Raw genomic sequence first — 19,157 nt, 5'->3', positions numbered from 1 at the left:
CTGTCCGGATAAAACAACCCCAGCTGAGAGCGATGTGAATCTGTGGCTGGCCACGTTTGACAACGCAGATATCCAATCACACACCCCGCTCAGCACGTCAGGCCACACACTTATCATCACACCCCTATGCTCCTTTAACTCCACTTCATAGTCATACAGTGGCGAGGAGAAATGATGTCACCGGTTAACAGGTTATAGCTAGGCCATAACCCTCTGGAGAGGCTTCTTCCACCATGGGAAGTAAATAACATTTTGTTAAGGGAGAAAACTGGGTTTGCAGGGGGAGCAAGAAAACTAAAGTTGTATCCCTCTCTTTTTTTCTCTACCAATAAAGCACATTACTAAACATACAGCTAAACTTCTAAACTTGAATATATCTGTCTTAATCCACTTTCCCAAACGAATAGTCTCAGTGGAAAGTGATGCTGGTGCCTGTAATATGTGAAGTGGAGCCAGGGTGTCCTGAACCCCATCGAGGCGCGAGGCGACAGCCTGAAATGAGTTTCTGTCTTCAATCATCTCCTCCCTGGCTCCAGGACCTGACCCTGTTGCCTAGCATTACCGTTAGCACTGCTGGAGCACCATAACAATACAGTGTGTCACAGCACAATGAAGAGCGCCAGGCAAAACCAATTCTCTCCCGACAGAATACAGCACCGGTGGTGGCAGACTTGTAGAAAAACATATTACTCTCTAGAATACGAGGGGTCCAGGGCAGCAGACACACATACGGTAACTGGGTCATTTGTATGGCTTGTAGTGGTTGGACCATGTCCCAAAATGTCTCATTAGTCAAATATAGTGTGATTATGTACATTTTGCCCTCATCAGGATGGGGACTCATTACTTTTCTACAGAGGTCAATGGGCTTGATGGATGATCGCCCAGGTCAATACCTCTTAGAGGTATTTAATAAAACCACTTGGATTGAGAACCATCGGCTATGCTTTATTTTTACCAACCACCTGAACATAATGCATTATTAATGTATGCATGTATGCATGTACAGTTGATGTCAGAAGTTTACATACACTTATGTTGGAGTCATTAAAACTCATTTTCCAACCACTCCACAAATTTCTTGTTAACAAACTATAGTTTTGGCAAGTCAGTTAGGACATCTACTTTGTGCATGACACAAGTAATTTTTCCAACAATTGTTTACAGACAGATTATTTCACTGTATCACAATTCCAGTGGGTCAGAGGTTTACATACACTAAATTGACTGTGCCTTTAAGCAGCTTGGAAAATTCCAGAAAATTATGTCATGGCTTTAGAAGCTTCTGATAGGCTAATTGACATCATTTGAGTCAATTGGAGGTGTACCTGTGGATGTATTTCAAGGCCTACCTTCAAACTCAGTGTCTCTTTTCTTGAGAGCAAAGGCTGACAGATTTGATCAAATGTTGATAATTTATTGTTCAGAATATATCTAATTCTTTCTAAGTGTACAGTGTTTGCCAATTCGCTGAGCCATAATTTGGTAGAGGGCGCTTCCCTCCTCTTCCAAAACAACAAGATACATTTTTTTTGCCGAAATGAGACTAAGAGATTAGTTGTTTTTGGGGGTTGGTTAATCCGTTTAGGGAATCAGACACTCCCAGGATTATCAGAAGCGGGTCTGGGTCTATTGAAGTCTCCAGAACTTCAGAGAGGATCCTAAAAATTCCTCACCAATAACCATACAAGTTAGAGCATAGGGCAAAGCAGTGGAGTAGTGTACCCTGCGCAGCCTGACATTTATCACACATAGGGGATGTATCAGGAAATATCCTATGCAGTTTGGTTTTGGAATAGTGGAATACCTTGAATTGTATGAGACGATGTCTGGAGTTAATGGAGCATGTGTGGATATACTCCAAGCCATCTTCCCAGTCTGCCACAGAAATGTCAGTCCCTAGTTCTTCCTCCCATTTTGCCTTAATGGCATCTGTAGAAGGTGTGCTAACAGATTGAAAAGCGTCATATAGACGAGATATCAGTTTGTCTGAGGTGGGGCATATTTCTATCCATCCGTCAAACATGGACGGTTTAGCATTCCCAAATGTTGGGAGGTGTTTTCTAACATAGTCTCTAATTTGTAGGTATCTGAAAAAGTTACTTCTGGGAAGATTATAAATTTCACTCAGCAACTCAAACGAAGCAAAGGTCCCTTCTATATATAAATCCCTTATGGTACTTATCCCTAGCTCTCCCCATCGCTCAAAGGTGTTATCAAGGTTAGAGGGGGCAAAGGAGGGATTCCTGGCAACAGGGAACATGAATGATATTGGTCTAAGCTCAAAGTGGACTTTAATTTGCTTCCAGATCCGGATTGTGCTATGTATAATAGGATTGTTACGATAAAGTGACATCTCCAGATTGACAGGCGACAAAATCACAGCGCCAATAGAGAAGGGGTGACGCTCCATACTAAGCCAGCTGGATGACAGAGGTGCGTCATCCAGCAAAACATAACAGCGCGGATGTTAGCGGCCCAATAGTAAAATATAAAATTTGGGAGAGACAATCCTCCTTCCATCTTGGATTTACAGAGGTGTTTTTTACCTATCCTGTGTGTTTTATAATCCCAGATGAAAGGATTGATAATTGAGTCCAGTTGTTTATGAAAGGATGTAGGTATGAATACTGGGATGTTCTGGTATAGGTAGAGCAGTTGTGGGAGAAAGACCATTTTAATGGCATTAATTCTTCCGAGCAGAGAAATTGGGAGAGTTCTCCAAAATTGTATGTTTGCCTTGAGTTTTTGCATCAGAGAGGGGAAATTCTCTTTAAATAATGAGTATTGTTTGGTAACTACAATTCCTAGGTAGGTACATTTTTCTGAAGATAGCCAAGAGGTGTTTTGCAACCGTATGGGCATTAATTCGCTCTTGTTCCAATTGATTCTGTATCCCGAGAAGGTACCAAACAAATGAATCACATCAAGAATAGCTGGAATACTAGCGTGGGGTTCTGTTACATAGAGGAGAATGTCATCTGCGTATAGGGAAATCTTATTTAGAGTATCTTTAGTATTATAGCCGTGTATAGCTGCATGAGATCCGATCGCCTGAGCGAGAGGTTCAATAATTAGGGCGAAGAGCATAGGCAACAGCGCACAACCCTGCCTTGTCCCTCTGTAAAGGTTAAATCGGTGAGACAATGATTGGTTAGTGAGTATTCTCGCACAGGGGTTCCTATATAAAAGCCGGATCCAATTTATGAACCCATCTCCAATATTACATTTCTGTAGGACCTTGAATAGATAGGACCACTCAACTTGGTCAAAGGCCTTTTCGGCGTCAAGAGATATAACGGCATGGTCCACGTTAGGTAACCTCTGAGAATACATAATGTTGAAGAGGCGCCTGAGATTGAAGAATGAGTTTCTGTTAGGGATAAAGCCGGTCTGGTCCGAATGGACCAATTTGCCAATTAAAGTGCTAAGCCTGTTAGCCAGACTTTTTGCTAAAATCTTTTGGTCCATATTAAGGAGGGATATTGGTCTGTATGATCCTACCTCTTCCGGATCTTTACCCTTCTTATGTATAACTGTAATGAACACCTCATCCAAAGTAGCATTTTGTGCAGGTAGGGAGAGAGCATGTTGTTGAATGTTTTATAGAATTCACCAGGGTATCCATCTGGGCCCGGGGTCTTGCCACTCTTTAGAGATTTAATTGTTTCTCGAATTTCTTCAAGAGATATTTCCTTATTCAGGAAGTTAGAATCTTCCTGGTTCAGGGCAGGAAGATTACAGTCCTCCAAAAAGTTTTGCATAATTAAGGGGTTAGGATCCGCTTTAGATGTATATAGTCTCATAAAACTGATGGAATCTGTCATTGATGTCTTTGGGGGAAGAGAGTATTTCCCCCGATGCAGATTTAACTTTGTGAATCATTCGGTCACTCACATTGTTTCGAAGTTGTCTGGCGAGTAATTTGTGTGGTTTGTCACCAAACTCAAAATATTTTTGCTTGGCATAGAGAAAAGATTTAGCAATTTTAGCTGAGAGAATCTGATTATATTCAAATTTTAGAGGTAATTGTTTTATGTTTCTCCATAGATGGATGGCTAGCATTCTCCCTATCCAGTAAGTGAATATGGAGGGAGCTGAAAGTCCGTATTGCCCAGCGACAGCCCCGAAACCTGAAGGATCTGGGGAAGGTCTGTATTGAGGAGTGGGCCAAAAACCCTGCTGCAGTGTGTGCAAACCTGGTCAAGAACTACAGGAAACGTATGATCTCTGTAGTTGCAAACAAAGGTTTCTGTACCAAATATTAAGTTCTGCTTTTCTGATGTATCAAATAGTTATGTCATGCAATAAAATGCAAATGAATTACTTAAAAATCATACAATGTGATTTTCTGGATTTTTGTTTTAGATTCCGTCTCTCACAGTTGAAGTGTACCTATGAAAAAAAATTACAGACCTCTACATGCTTTGTAAGTAGGAAAACCTGCAAAATCGGCAGTGTATCAAATACTTGTTCTCCCCACTGTACATACATATACACACACATATAAAAAATTTAATATATATATATATACATACATACACACAACTTTTTCACAAATATATATAGATGCACACACACACACACACATATATACACATTCATACATATATTACACATATACAAACATTCATACCCCAGAATAATAATCTACACTAATTTAAAATATGTACATACATAATACTATTAAAATGCTGAGAGATAAAATAATAATAAAGTACAAATATTAATTATATGTACGCACACCTACACAGACACAAGCACCACAGAGGGCTGGTGGGAATCTACTCGGGGGAGCGGCGCACGGCTATGACAAAGGCAGACCGGCACAAAACATCAACTTGCTATCCAGGTGTCCGCCCCTTCCCAACCATCACCCCCAGTCCCCTGCAAGCAATAAATAAATGGTATGGTAATAAGAATAATGTAAGAATTGAAAAATAAATAACAAAACAAAAATGGGGGATTATAAGTATACCCATCCGAAAGTGTCAATGATTAAACCTGGAAGGCCACCCAAACAGGCATCGCTCTGAACCCAGCCGGAATGAAAGTGAAACTAACGTCAAACGAGAGCTCTGACCACCCTCCATTGGTCGGCTCAGCGTCTGGATATATTTCCACAAATATTTCTTTATGCAATTCATCAATTACAATTGTTCATGCAGCGGTGCTTTTGTTTAGGAATACGGAAAACAATTTTACCTGTGCACCTGGCTGGTTATATTATCATTATATTTTTTGTTTCTACTTTATCAAAAGAAGCTGGACTTTATTCAATTGTACAACTCTATTACTAATCGAATCTACAAATAAAGTTGATCAAATGGATTACACAAAAAAAATGTATACTAAGGGAAACAAAAATGTTTTTTCTAAGACTGTGTTTATCAAGCATTGGTGCTTATGTTTGCGGGTTGATATTCATCTGATGCATATGATAAAGGGGACGCCCGGCAGCATTCTCTAGTGGGTACTAATAGTCTGAAAGGCCAGGTGGTTCTAGTGTTAATACAGTACTAAAGGCTGTTAAGGAGCCATGAGCTGTTATGAATACTTATCATATCTTCCCATGCGTCTGACGGTGACAAGAGGGAGCTATAAATTAATTCATAATGCATTAAATCACAAGAAAGTGTTACCCCACAATAATGATTACAGCCATTATAAGTTCTCCTCGGTGAACGTTGGCATATCATTGGTTATAATAACAGATGACTTCTCCTGACTAACAGCTCATTTAATAATCCGATACCCAGTAAAGCGGAGCCAACTCTCTCCCTCGCTCTCTCTCCGCTGCAAATAGATTCTTAGTCTAATTACTTGGTAGTATGGAGTAATGAACACTTCATAAGCACCTGTTCCATCCCCACAGAGGGAGGTTTCAGTTGGCACCACTCAGGCACACAGAGAGCCTAATCAGCCCAGAAGAGGCGACGGCGGTTGTGGTGGTGGGATCCATATTCGAGGTGGGAGTCAAGCTGCCTTCCCCTAGTCACGACCATGTTTATCATTACCTGCTCGACTTCACTGGAAAGCCATTATCACGTGCTAAGGTCTGTCCGGACAGGTTTTTTTTATCCCCTCACTGGCTTGTAACAAGAGGCTGTGATGTACTGGAGTAATATCTTCCAGGCGGTAGCTAGCAAGCTAGTCTCATCAAACATTATCCACGATCTGCCCATCTTCCCCTGTGTGCTCAACGTCGAACCTCTTCGTTGTCACTTAACCTTCAACGACGGCTCCAAGGAGGCCATTTTTAATATGGGCTATCCCTATTCATTCGTCCGATTATTTGATGGCCTGAACATGTGTAATAGTGTCTTCAATTATAGAGACATCTTCCTGTAACTAAGCTATTAACGAGGAACTCTCAGTATGACAATTGCCTTCACAAGGTCAAGCTCTTGATAAGCGAATAGATCTGCTTACGATCTGAGCAGAAATCTTACACTGCCTGCAGTTATCTGGGATTAAATGCACACCAAGGTGACTTAGCGCCGTGTATTTGAACCAGGGGTTGAAACCGGTTCAGGGAACAGAACCAAAAACCGGAACATAATGACTTTTTCAAGGAACAGAACCGGGAACGAAAGTGATCCATACTGGTCCGGAACAGAACCTTTATTTTAAAAGCATAGTTAATAATATTATTTTCTTCTAGTCCCACAAAAAATGCAACAAAGCGCTTATACAAAGCCCTCACTTTGTGTCTGCCGAAAAGCTGAAAATCTTTCTACTGAAGTTACCATAGGCTGCTGTACTGACGTTACCATAGGCTGCTGTACTGACGTTACAAGCGTGATTCAGAAGATAGGGAGATCGATTTTTAATTAGCTAGAGAAGAATGGATTAACTTTTTGAATGTGAGTTGAGGATACTATAGGCTTAGTTACCACATTTCATGTTGTATTTATTAACTAGACAACGCTATGACGTGTTTTTAAATCTGGTGCGGCTCTTCACACACACAAGCTTGATAACGTTAACTAGATAGCTCAAAGGACATTTAAACTTTTACTGCAGTGGGATAAATCAGGATCACACAGACTGATTCTTGGTAGTCTTAACTTCTCTAGGATAGGGGGCAGCATTTTCACGTTTGGATGAAAAGCGTGCCCAGAGTAAACTGCCTCCTACTCAGTCCCAGATGCTACGATATGCATATGATAATTAGTATTGGATAGAAAACACTCTGAAGTTTCTAAAACGGTTTGAATCATGTCTGTGTCTATAACAGAACTTATTTGGCAGGCAAAACCCAGAGGACAAACCATTCAGATTTTTTTTTTTTTTAGGTCACTTTTGTTTCAATGGGTTTTCATTGGGAATCCAGATTTCTAAGGGACCTTCCTGCAGTTCCAATCGCTTCCACTGGATGTCAACAGTCTTTAGAAATTGGTTGAGGTTTTTCCTTTGAGAAATGAAGAAGTAGCCATGTTCAGAATGATGCTCCAGTGAAGTGTACTGTTTGTTAGAGGCGCGTGACCAGAAAGCATGCTAAACATTGTTTTCCTCCGGTATTTAACACAGATCATCCCGTCTTCAATTTTATCAATTATTTACGTAAAAAAATACCTAAAGTTGTATTACAAAAGTAGTTTGAAATGTTTGGACAAAGCTTACAGGTAACTTTTGAGATATTTTGTAGTCATGTTGTGCAAGTTGGAACCGGTGTTTTTCTGGATCAAACGCGCCAAATATATGGACATTTTGGATATATATCGACGGAATTAATCGAACAAAAGGACCGTTTGGGATGTTTATGGGACATATTGGCGTGCCAACAGAAGAAGCTCGTCAAAGGTAAGGCATAAATTATATCTTTATTTCTGCGTTTTGTGTCGCGCCGGGAGGGTTGAAATATGATGGTCTGTGATTGTTAGCTGGGGTGCTATCCTCAGATAATAGCATTGTTTAATTTCGCGGTAAAGCATTTTTAAAATCTGACACGTTGGCTGGATTCACAACAAGTGTAGCTTTAATTTGGTATATTGAATGTGTGATTTCATGAAAGTTAAATTTTTCATTTAACTTAGTAATTTATTTGAATTTGGCGCTCTGCATTTTCACTGGATGTTGGCCAGGTGGGGGACGCTATCGTCCCACATATCCCAGAGAGGTTAAACTAATCTACTTTGAAACTAAAGTATACACCTCACACACATAGTTATGGGCTTCAAAAAAAGAAGACACCTGTACCATGTCAAATACAGAGTTAGCAGTTTTTTGTAAATAACATTTATTAATTAGTTTAAAAATATGAAATAACATTCCACCCATGAGGCCACTAGTCATTTGACCGTAGGAAATGACTACAGTTCCTCCATAGAAGCCCCTCCTCCTAGGTATAATTATGTGGACCTAATTCAGAAAATGCATGTCATAACAAGATGTCCAGTGCTTCAAGCCAAGCCTCCTCCTCCTCCTCTTCAACCCTCTCTCGCCCTCTCCCCACCCACAAAATGTCAATCTTTCGCCATAGGCTACACTTGTCTGTCCGTCACGCATGTAAACAACTAGCTTGCCTGGCCTATCCACACTGATTGGTGAAGTCATTTAATGAGATAAATCAAGAAAAGTTAACTTGAGGATTTCACAGGTTAAAGAAGGAACAAAAAGGAACGATATAAACCAGTACTTTTTGGGGGTTTGGAACAGGTTAAGAACTTTATTTTGCTGGTCGGGAAACAGTGGAATGGAATTGTCCTTCTGTTTAAAATAAAATGATTGGAAAATTAATTTTGATTCCAAGCCCTGGTTTGAACACAGCACATCGGATTTGGAGTGTTTATGGGATTTGCGGTGAATTGGGCTTGCGAAACGGCCGGGTCTATAAAGGCAGATGGCTTCATTAGCATTGCAGTCATGTCGAGAGGATGAAACAAACTCAACTCCATTGGGTTCCCTCTCACTTCTAACACAGAGAATACATTTGACTAGTCTATGGATTCGATTAAAGGCTCTGACACTTTCTGAGCCTCCCTGTTGCGACTTTCTCCAGGAGGAAGCCACGATGCTCCAAATCACCTCATTAGAGACTGCCACAGCTGACTGGCAGAGTTAACATATGGACCTGCAATCAAGTTTCTGGTTGAAACTCAGAGCTCCTACATCCCCTGTCCTGGACAAGGTTACTGGTTAAGTCCATCACTTCTCTGTTCAGACACAGCCTCACTGCTCTGCTGTTCTCCTGGGCTCTGCGCCCTGTCCAGACAAGACAGAACTGACAGTACTTAAAGGGAGGGGGGGGGTTCAAGATACGTGCCAGGATGGAAGGGTGTCTGTAGAGAACATGAGAGAGAGAGAGAGAGAGAGAGAGAGAGAGAGAGAGAGAGGGGCTTCCAGCAAGGCCCTTTCTCCTCTGTCTTAGAATCTCATCTGTTCTCGTGATGGTATATTTCATAACACACAGCCAGACACAGGAAAGTCTCAGGGGCCTGGGACCATTTACAGCTCGGAAGGATGTCACAACAGAATACGTAACAAAATGTGTAAAACACAAGGGATGCCATTGTACCATTTGCGACACCTGAGGAGGCGTAGGCAGGGATGGAATGTTTGGGTGCTAACTGCACACTGAGGCCGACAGATTGTTTCCCTTCTGACATTCAGGAGGTGAGCAGTCATGCACTCCCTGTGTGTGTGTGTGTTTGTGGAGAGACATTTGTTTGAGAGGACACGTAGGTGTAGGGAGTGGGCGCTGAACCGCAGGACCCAGAGAGAGACGGAGCAGCCTTCTAACAGAGGTACACAGAAGCAGTAGGCAACACAAGATGCCAAACCATACAGCATTCCTTCTCCACATTATGCAGGCATTATACCCCACACATTTTCAGTCAAACTAGAGACTGCTGAATTCATCTCATCATCCACACATTCCTCCCATACAGGAGATAGCATTGCAGCCTACTGCAGGTCTTTTTGTGAGTGAGGAAACGATGAAAACCAAGCAATTTGTGGAGTTCACACAATGCCAGCCTCTCATTTGACTGGTTGACCTCTACTGCAAACTCCGAGGATCTAGTCTAATGAGGCTTGTATAGAAGCCTCTCTAATGGAAAGATGAATGCTGCGATCCCTGAATGTGTGGTTCTAGGCTGCGCTGCTCCAATCTCCCTGACTGGCAACGCAGGCAGGCACCAGGCAGGCAGCACATCTCCTAGGGAGGGAAGAGGGAGCCAGGGCAGGCAGGAGGCAGAGAGTAGAGGAGAGAAAAGGCCAGACCTCAGGGCCAGGAAATGCCAGTCCAGCAGGCAGCAAGGCCAAATTACTTAACACACCAAGAGCACAACTGTCCTATTCACACGATAATGATGCAGCCATTTTTTGCTGGGTCATCAAAGCCCATAGCAGATGTTACGCCGTATTAAGCATAGAGTAAAATGTGAGCGGGAGTCATGAATGCACCTTCATTTAACCCCCAGGCGTGCTCACACTCCAATGGACAGGAACATATGGTTATGACTTTCAACGGTACACAAGTGTGACCATGGAGATCCTATACAATTAGAATTCCTAATTCTAAGAGTGTGACATGGTAACAGTTTAATTGCTTTGATTTAGTGCTTTGCATTTCTGCACTCTCAACTCCCACTCCAATGCAGCATACTATGATCCCTGAGAGTCTGTTGAGCTCTACCAGGTGTGAGACTACCACACAAATGGGACGCAACACTACAGAAGTTATTGTCAGGTAAGCACAGATCAATTAGCTTGCCTACAAAACATAAAAACACACTTTTTGTAATGTGGTAGGTTCTAAATGATGCCATATGGCAGTTCTGTTGTGTGATGCTTCACGGTGAAAACCTTCCCAGTGGAAACACAGTAACTTTATGTGGTTCCAATGAAGATATTAATTGGTGCCACCTTGAGTGCCGTTCTCACAGATTGCAAGGACCCTCCAGGCACCCCAGCTGGGGATGTACGTTCACTGAGATGCATAGTAACATATGGCAAATATAAGTTTGACTTATGTTCATAGGGGTAGATACAATAAGTACCAAACAAGCCATTCCCATTACGGCAAAGAACATAACTGTATGCTGCTGTTCATATCACCTTCATTTGCTTATTTAAAGCATATTAAGCTTCACACAACATGTTTCCTATATAGGCTATCAGAAGTTTGCATATCTTTGGATTAAAGAGCGAAAATTCAATTTCTTATTCCATTTTATCGCCAAAGAATATTCTGCAGTGTGTTTTACACTGAAAAAGCCATATAGATCAGAGAGAAAATACAGACCACTAGAAGATAAGCACCGGGTAGGAAAACAAAAGGTTCCAGGCTCACTTCTCTGAGGCAAGTGGCCAAAGCCAGAGGGAAGACTGACAGACTGAGTGACAGCACAGCACTTACCCTTCCAGGCTACAACTTTATTTCCGTCTCGAGACTTAGTCAGTCACCAACTGTAAAAGGCTAAACATATCCCATCCATGATGGCACTCTAAAACACTGGCCCAGCCATCATTAACAGGGTAGACGACGCTCTCGCTCCTACATGTTGTGGCTTAATGAGAGCAAACAGAGTGGTTTCTGTAAGAGCCGATGTCTTGTGACAGATACAAATGGCTGTGGACCCTTGGCTATGATTAATATCCCCCCTGTCGCGCCCCAACCGCCAGCCATAAACAAGTCAGATGTACTTTTTAATCATACCAGCCAAAACAGCAATAAACAGTGGTAACGAGCCTTCAGCCCACCGCTTGCTAATGAGTTGTGATTTACATGCAAATAGAGGAATGTCGTCTGAGCAAACAATGGGAGCGAATGGGTCTGGGGTCTGGTGATAGTGAGTCACTGGAGAATCGCAGTTTGAAATGATTCATTGATCTGTTCGCTTGTCATGGAGGGGGGGGGGGCTTCGCATCTCGACAGATGTAGAAAAAAATGAAGATGCACAAAATGTCTGTCTCTGAGAGACGGAGATTGCATGAAGACTGCATTAGCATTTCAGTGGGAAACGAAATAAGAGGAAAATATTGACTCAACTGAAATTTTTGATTCAACAACAGTCCCTCATGACTTTGTCCTTCCTTGCCGGAGATGACCTTTGCCTACTAATCTACTTTCCCTGACTGTGCTCAAAAAGTTGGCAACACTGTGTTTTGATCCCATCACGGTTGTATAACGAAATTGGAACGGATGACAGTGTTTTCGGCTTGACTGACTGACAAGAGAGGATACAGGACGTGGCAGGTGCAGGGAAATGTATGTTTCCTTGTCTGAGACTCTGCTTTAATAGATGGCCAGCGGTAAACCATGTTTCCCAAACAACCCTCACAGCCACAAACAGAGTTAGCCACTTGATGACAGAGCAAACAGGCTGAGAGCAGCTGCGGAGCTGGTGTGGTTTCATGACAGCTCTATATGGTAGCTAGCGCTTCCTGCTTGGTGGCCACACTGGCGTTTTGCCTACAGCCCGTTGGAGAAGGAGAAAAATAGGAGTGGGCTTCATCACCCGTGGCACACCTAAAATCTTGTGTTCAGACAGAGGGAGAAGGCCCACTCCAATGCTGACCTTGGGTCTCAGCTGCTGGGAAGTTTTGTTCCACTGGACTAATTCTCACTCACACAAAACCAGGAGACAAACAGACAACCAATGGATTTTATTTTCCTTCTTATTTAAAAGTAAAAGCCACACGGTGGGAAAACTATTCTGTGCAAATGCTAAAACTCAAAGGTCAGTGGATGAGTGAGTGACTAACAGATCCAGTGTCTGTGTGCTTATCCCTTTGACAATGCAACACACTCCAAAGGCTATACACTTTGAAGTATCCTTTCCACCCATTTATGTTGATCATCTCCATAGCAACGTGTAGAAACCAAAACCTGAGGCTGGTATCTTCAGTTGGACTGTAGCCTAAGCTCTATAACAAAACATAAGAAAAGGACAAGACACCTACGGTGACATTGTTCAAACCTTGTTTGATGTGAAAGCACACACACTTTTCCCTACACCATCAGCCAGTGCCTGCAGAGCTTATGGCCTTGGGTTCCTCTGTGGCAGTGGTTGGGCTCTGGGTACACCACTTGCAGAGTACTGTAGGAAATGACTCATTACAGAGAGTTACAAAAGGACCACTGCCAGTCACACAATGTGACTGAACAGAGAACAGATAAAAAGACTGCAGTGGCCAGGCTTAGTAGCTAAATCGTTGGCTAAGGAGAGTAACTAGCTCCTGTACACAAACAGGCAGGTTGGTTGGTTCCAGGTTTCTTAATCTTAGGCAGCATATGAGATCCAGTCTAAATTGCATCTAGAATGGAGAGGGAGATATCCAACAGGCAGCTTCCATGTATCTGGGAGAAGCTCCACAGCCAGGGCTGTCTGTGCTCCAGCAAAGCCCTGCCAGACTCCCTACAGACCAGGCCCTGATCATCTGTGACCAGCAGACAGACAGACACTGGGCCTATTTCAACAGCAGCACACTGAGAATCACACTGTTTAAATAGCACTGCTAGCTCTGCAATACATCTGCATACAATATTTGTCTAATGCCTCAGACATAGCACAGCCTAATGCACCCCCTGCCATGAAATGACTGGGAAAATGTTTTAGGCGGGTTTCACAAAGAGGTATTTAACTTGGTTCCCCGGATCTCTGAATTATTTAGTCGTACGGGATATTCCTTCCACTGACATGGTAAAACGTTCACATTGTGGGGTACTCAGTGCTCACTTGAACCCTTAGTCTGAATACCCATGGAGCATGGAGGTACATGTAAGGTACACTGGTCCACTAGTGAGGGAGCGTTTTTACCCCAAGAACCTTCTAATTGAGAATACAAATCTGATTGACATAAGATCCAAGATAATCAAAAGCTCCCCAGCGTAAGATTGTCACAGTAATCAGGTAAGAGCGTGGATGAGTATTTGTGCTGTCCTTAATCTCGGAGTGGATATTAAAACCTTTGGGGTCCATCCAGCCCATTCATTCCTGATTCCTTTCGGTCAGTTATGTAAAATTACTTATGGCTCCCGCTCAATATCTGATCCATTGAGACGTTAAGTGCTTTGCTCTGACAGGTCGGCATGTCCCGCTCAGCAACACGTCAGAGATGGAAAACTGGCCAGCCATAAATAACACTGATCCTAAATCAGCCCTCTATTAATCCCATCCATTACTCATAGTAGGAAAAACAACCAAGGTCTAAATCAGAGGTGACCTGGGGCTAGGTGGCCTTCACTTCAGCATAACTTATGAATGGTTAACAATTCCACTGCATCAATAGCTCATTTCAGAAGGTCCTGGAAAATTGATCTGGCACTACATTAAGCTGTCTGCGATGCAGACGAAGGCCACTCCCACTCAGAAGAACAATGAGCGAATCAGGAGGAGAGGCTCTTTATGGCTCCTTCACCACGATGATGATCAAGTGTCTGTTAGCTCTTCCTATCGGGCATCTCAGGGCTGGCTAACAGACAAGGACAGGCCTTATCAGTATGCAGGGCTGGGGCTGTCCTGCCGTGCATCTGTGTAGTTTTACACATACAAAATGTCATCAAAGGGTCCAGCCTGCTTTGAGTTCTAGCCAAGCGAAAGGCACAGGGGGGCACAGGGGCCGGGGAGAGATCTCGGAGCCTGGCACAGGGGCCAGGGAGAGATCTCAGAGCCTGCCTCCATCTCCCCTCCCACCCACCACCGGGCCTCATGCACGTGTCTCAGCCTCCATTGTCTTGCTCCAGGCAGCTTAAAGTGGGTCGGGTGTACATAACCGACTCCCTCTACCTTCTCCTGCAGGACTCGGAGGAGCTCCCTGGACTCAGGTTCTGAAGGCTCACATCAAATGGGTCCGCCTCTCTTAGAGGATGAAAGGGTGAACAGAGCAATGTGCGCTCAGTTTTAGAGAGGAGATCCAATCTGCTGGGAGTGACACAGCCTCACTGTACAGATATTGAAATACAACAAGGGAGAATGAAGGGGAGTTCACTACAACACTGTAACACACCTGGTACACTAGTTATGTTTGTCAATGACAACATTTCCCAGTGCTGCCCTCAAGGATATTGTTTTCTACAGTGTTTTGGAGATAATGGGAATTGATTTATACAGTGAGGTAATTCAAACACCCTATTCCCTGTGGAAATCCCTGTAGACTAAGCAATGACCAGGCTAAGCTGCGGAGCATTACAAAACAGCATTATCCCACACTTATCACGTGTGGTTATGATGAAAAACGGCATGGGTCAAGCTTCCCAATACAAGAACCACAAAAAAGGTGTTGCTTTCAACCACAAACCTGCACAACCTGTAGCCTTACCGCATGATGCGTCACTAGAGTACTGGCAATTTCCCTGCCGTTCATTCATCTGCAAATAAAATACCATGAACTGGCTGGTACATCTACCTACTGTAAGCCCTTTTAGTCCTGTGGATATCTGCCTCGGGATATAGTGCCTCTTACAGAGAGGATTTTAACATAATAAATACACTGGGAACAAAATAAAAGGATTACATAGTCACTCTCCAAACCGTAAAATAATAAACCTGCAAATCCGGCGGATACCATTGTAGTTGCTTCTATGAACCACTCACCCCTGTTCCTGTCACTGCTTAACAGTGTGACTTGCCTCTCCTCAACCACATCTCATCTACATTTTACAGTCCAGAAATACCATTAATATGAATGGGAGCAAAAATGACTATGAGATTCAATGAGATTTCCACACACCGCATGCAATGCAATGCCTTTCCAGCTTTTGTGTGCAAGTCTTGGACATAACACATTGCCATGTTATTTTGTATTCATTAATACAGGGAATTTCCATAGCAATCCAATATGCCAGCTTATTTTATTTTTTACAGGGCATGCTGTACGGTGATGAAAAATTCCCCCAGTGTCTCTCCCAGCGTGTCAGAACAAAATGATGGTAAGCACGACAAAGGCATGCACAACTTCTTGACACTTCCTGTAGCAAAATAACACACTCAAAACCCTGGCTGCTTCTGGGGTCTGTCAGCAAAGAGCACTTCGAGAAGCCTCGTGTTAAAAGGTAAAGCATTACTGTCAACCTCACTCTCCAGTAATTCAAATTGCATAAACACTCAAGAGGACCTCTTTCCTACCGTTTTACCTTAATTGGAGGAAAATTATATTAAATGAGATAATTGCTCTGAAATAATTGGCAATGTTTGATAAACAGCATCCTTCAGAATGATGCATGGCTTCATAATCTAAACGCAGTCCTGCGACATGTGCGGGGAAGTATGCTCTCTATTTCATTAAAAACCTCTTGCAGGTGAAAATGTGTAAGAGGCCAAAATAATTTCTGTTCAGAACGCCAACTGAGTTTCCAGCCTCTGTAATCCTCAACTTGATAATAAGTCTGAGCGTTTACAGTGATTGGTGTGACACAGAGGAAACAAAGATCAGCTTCTCCTTTTGCTTCTGTTTCTTTCAGATTCCCTTTAGACTTGGAAAGACTCTAAAGAGACTTTCTTTGCTGAGCTCATTGAACTTCTAAATGGATTCCTCCCACTCTGGTATTGCAACTGTCCTGTTTATGAGAGACACTTAGCCTGGAACCAAGGTTCAGTAGTTCCCTGAAACCCTACTGAAATGGGCAGATAAAAAGCATAGATCTTCTGGTCAGAAAAGTCCTCCTGCCTGCTAAAATTCAACTGGAGGAGTCATTAGAAGCACTTTGCGAAAACAGGTTGGCTTTTAAACAGGGTTTTTTTGGGGCCTATTTGGTGGCATCTATGACTATCTTATCTTCAAGCCAGTCATTAGAGCAGGTCATTAAAAACCTCTGCCTGCATGAAGAGAAATAGAGGGCTGATAGTACTCACAACAGAAAACGGGTTTGGTCCCAAAGAGATAGTTTCCTGACAACGTGAGAGAACTGCAGTCCCACACAAATCCCAGAGTTGGCAGGCAGAAGGAGCCTTCCTCTCAGAAGAGATTAGCTAAACCCCTGATATATTTTCATAGCTCTACATCTCCCTGAAGGACTGCCCTGCACTCAAGAGATTGGCGGGCAGTAAAGCGCTCACCTCTCTTTCACAGTTCAACGTTCAGCAACTTTGGAACAACGCTGTTCCAACATGGCTGCAATAAGATTATTTAACGCCTCGCATCACTCTAAACTGAGGGGAAATGGTTGTTCAACTATTGGCGGCTACCTCTATGTAATTATCTCAGCTAACATGGTCTCTATCAAACTGGGGTCAAATGGAATGAACTAGGTCCTCTTCTCCTCATCACATGCATCAGATCTTGTCCAGTTGTAGCGTTCAGAGTTCTGGGCAGCAGCATCAGCGTTTTCACAGTTAGGTACATACCTCTTTGCCGGAGAGGTAATAGGCGGAGAGCAGTCCTCCGACAAACCGGATGTTCACTTCAAAGACTGAGACCTCAGCATTCTGCAGAGAGAACAAACAAATACAGTGAGAGAGAGAGAGGGATGGGAGCAGAGAGAGAGAGAGAGACAAAGGATTCATGATTAGGAGTATTCAACCTGCTGAGTGACCATGCAGCAGCTGGCAGGAATATCCTCACATCACACACCGAATGTAAAGACTGACAGACAGACAACGCTGTGGGCTACACCTGAAGACACACTGAGGTATCAAAACCCTTAGGCCACGCCTCCATAACTCAGAGAAGATATCTGAGTAGACCACTTAATACTACAACAAACATTTGACCATTTCTATTGAAATGAATGTGATCCACTAATGTATTCCCATGGTAAAGACAGAAAACAGAGAGAGGAGGGGCTGTCAGAGAATGGACTCCCGCCGAGCTCGCACAGCGCCGAGGCTAACCGACTCTGGAAAAAGGTATCTATAATTGAGAAAATAGCCACCCTGCAATTTAAGTGTCATTTCATCTTAAGGTCAAGCTGGGAAGCATGAGTCGCCACCAACAAACATGAACCAATAAGAAGTGGTGATGAGATGCCTTCCTGACAATCCCATCAGGCCAAAACACAGATCTGCACTCAGCCCATTTCCCTCCGAAGGGCCCCAGGCTTTGTTTTCTCCATTATTATAGCCAGACTTATTACCCATATCCATTCTTCATGTAGATTTTCATTACTCTGAAAAGAAGCATGTGGAGCCCATTCATCCAGAATAAAGTCCTAGAGGCCTACAGTACTTTTAGTACTGATAAATGGTTTTGATAACCTCATCCTAACCTCGAGCCCTTTGCTTTATATGATAGATCAAAATGGTAGATCATGTAGAGTGGTCTTAAAATATTTATGTTAATCTAATATTACTATGTGCATATTCCTTGAGGTTTTAGTGAGAGGAAAAGTTTGTTATTGCCTGTACTTTGAGTGGACCACATTTTAAAAACTGTGCGGGGGGGGGGGGGGCATTGTCCATTGTTGCATGGGATTTAACTTAATGAGAAACACTTGTTCCTGGTAATGGTGGTGGTGGTGGGCTATAAATAACCTCATTATGGTTTCAGTGACAACGCTTGGTAATTATACCAAATAACAAGTAAATATCAGTAGCTAAGACTTTTTTTGTTGTCCTCATTTCCAGATATAAGCAATTATTTTATATTTGAGAGGGAAATGTTTAACTTTGGCTTTTGTTTCTTGTAGACTATTTGTTTGGGACAAACAGCAGATGAGGGAATAAACATTTATGTATTTTTTTCATAGACGTTCTCAATACGAAGGCTTCTCTGTACTATGACTCACAATTACTACATGAGTAAACTAATCTGGTCCGGAGAGATACAGTTCTATTATTTAATAGTAGAGAACGTGCGGCAGGCAGGCAAACAAGATAATTTAACGCCGGGCCGTCAGACTAACTTATAATTAAAATAAATGTATTTAGTCCTGCAAACCTGCAGACTGTGAAATCCAAATTCGTAATATTTCTGCTAGCATTATCAATGGTGTGTTAATGACTTCAAATTATGACAGATGGCAGTTGTTCAAATGGGGAAGGCATTTTGTATTCATGAGAATGTACTGATTTTTGCCTGACTGTGGACAGAAGGACTTGGCACACCTTATTAACTGTTGAGGAGGGGTTGAACTCTTGAGGTATCCTGAGGACACTGCTGTAGCTACTAGCTAGGTACTGTAGCGTAGGTGCTTTCCTCTCAGAGAGGATTACTTCTGTTCTGAGGACAGCCACTATCACGAGGCCCTGTCTCTCACCCACATCAAGACA

The 19,157-nt window shown here is 42.8% G+C and overlaps 1 protein-coding gene across 1 annotated transcript in view; it reads right to left on the bottom strand.

Annotated features, from left to right (window-relative positions):
- Window positions 1-19,157, bottom strand: part of LOC120019708 (mannosyl-oligosaccharide 1,2-alpha-mannosidase IA-like) — a 161,787-nt gene that overhangs the window by 65,513 nt on the left and 77,117 nt on the right. The window contains exon 4 of the mRNA XM_038963110.1: window positions 17,295-17,375. Coding sequence (XP_038819038.1) covers window positions 17,295-17,375 — 81 coding nt within the window. The remainder of the gene's footprint in view (window positions 1-17,294; window positions 17,376-19,157) is intronic.

This window comes from Salvelinus namaycush, chromosome 24 (assembly GCF_016432855.1).
Source record: "Salvelinus namaycush isolate Seneca chromosome 24, SaNama_1.0, whole genome shotgun sequence".
Lineage (NCBI taxonomy): Eukaryota > Metazoa > Chordata > Actinopteri > Salmoniformes > Salmonidae > Salvelinus > Salvelinus namaycush.
The sequence above is the reverse complement of the archived record's forward strand: the minus strand, read 5'-3'. Positions and strand labels throughout refer to the sequence as shown.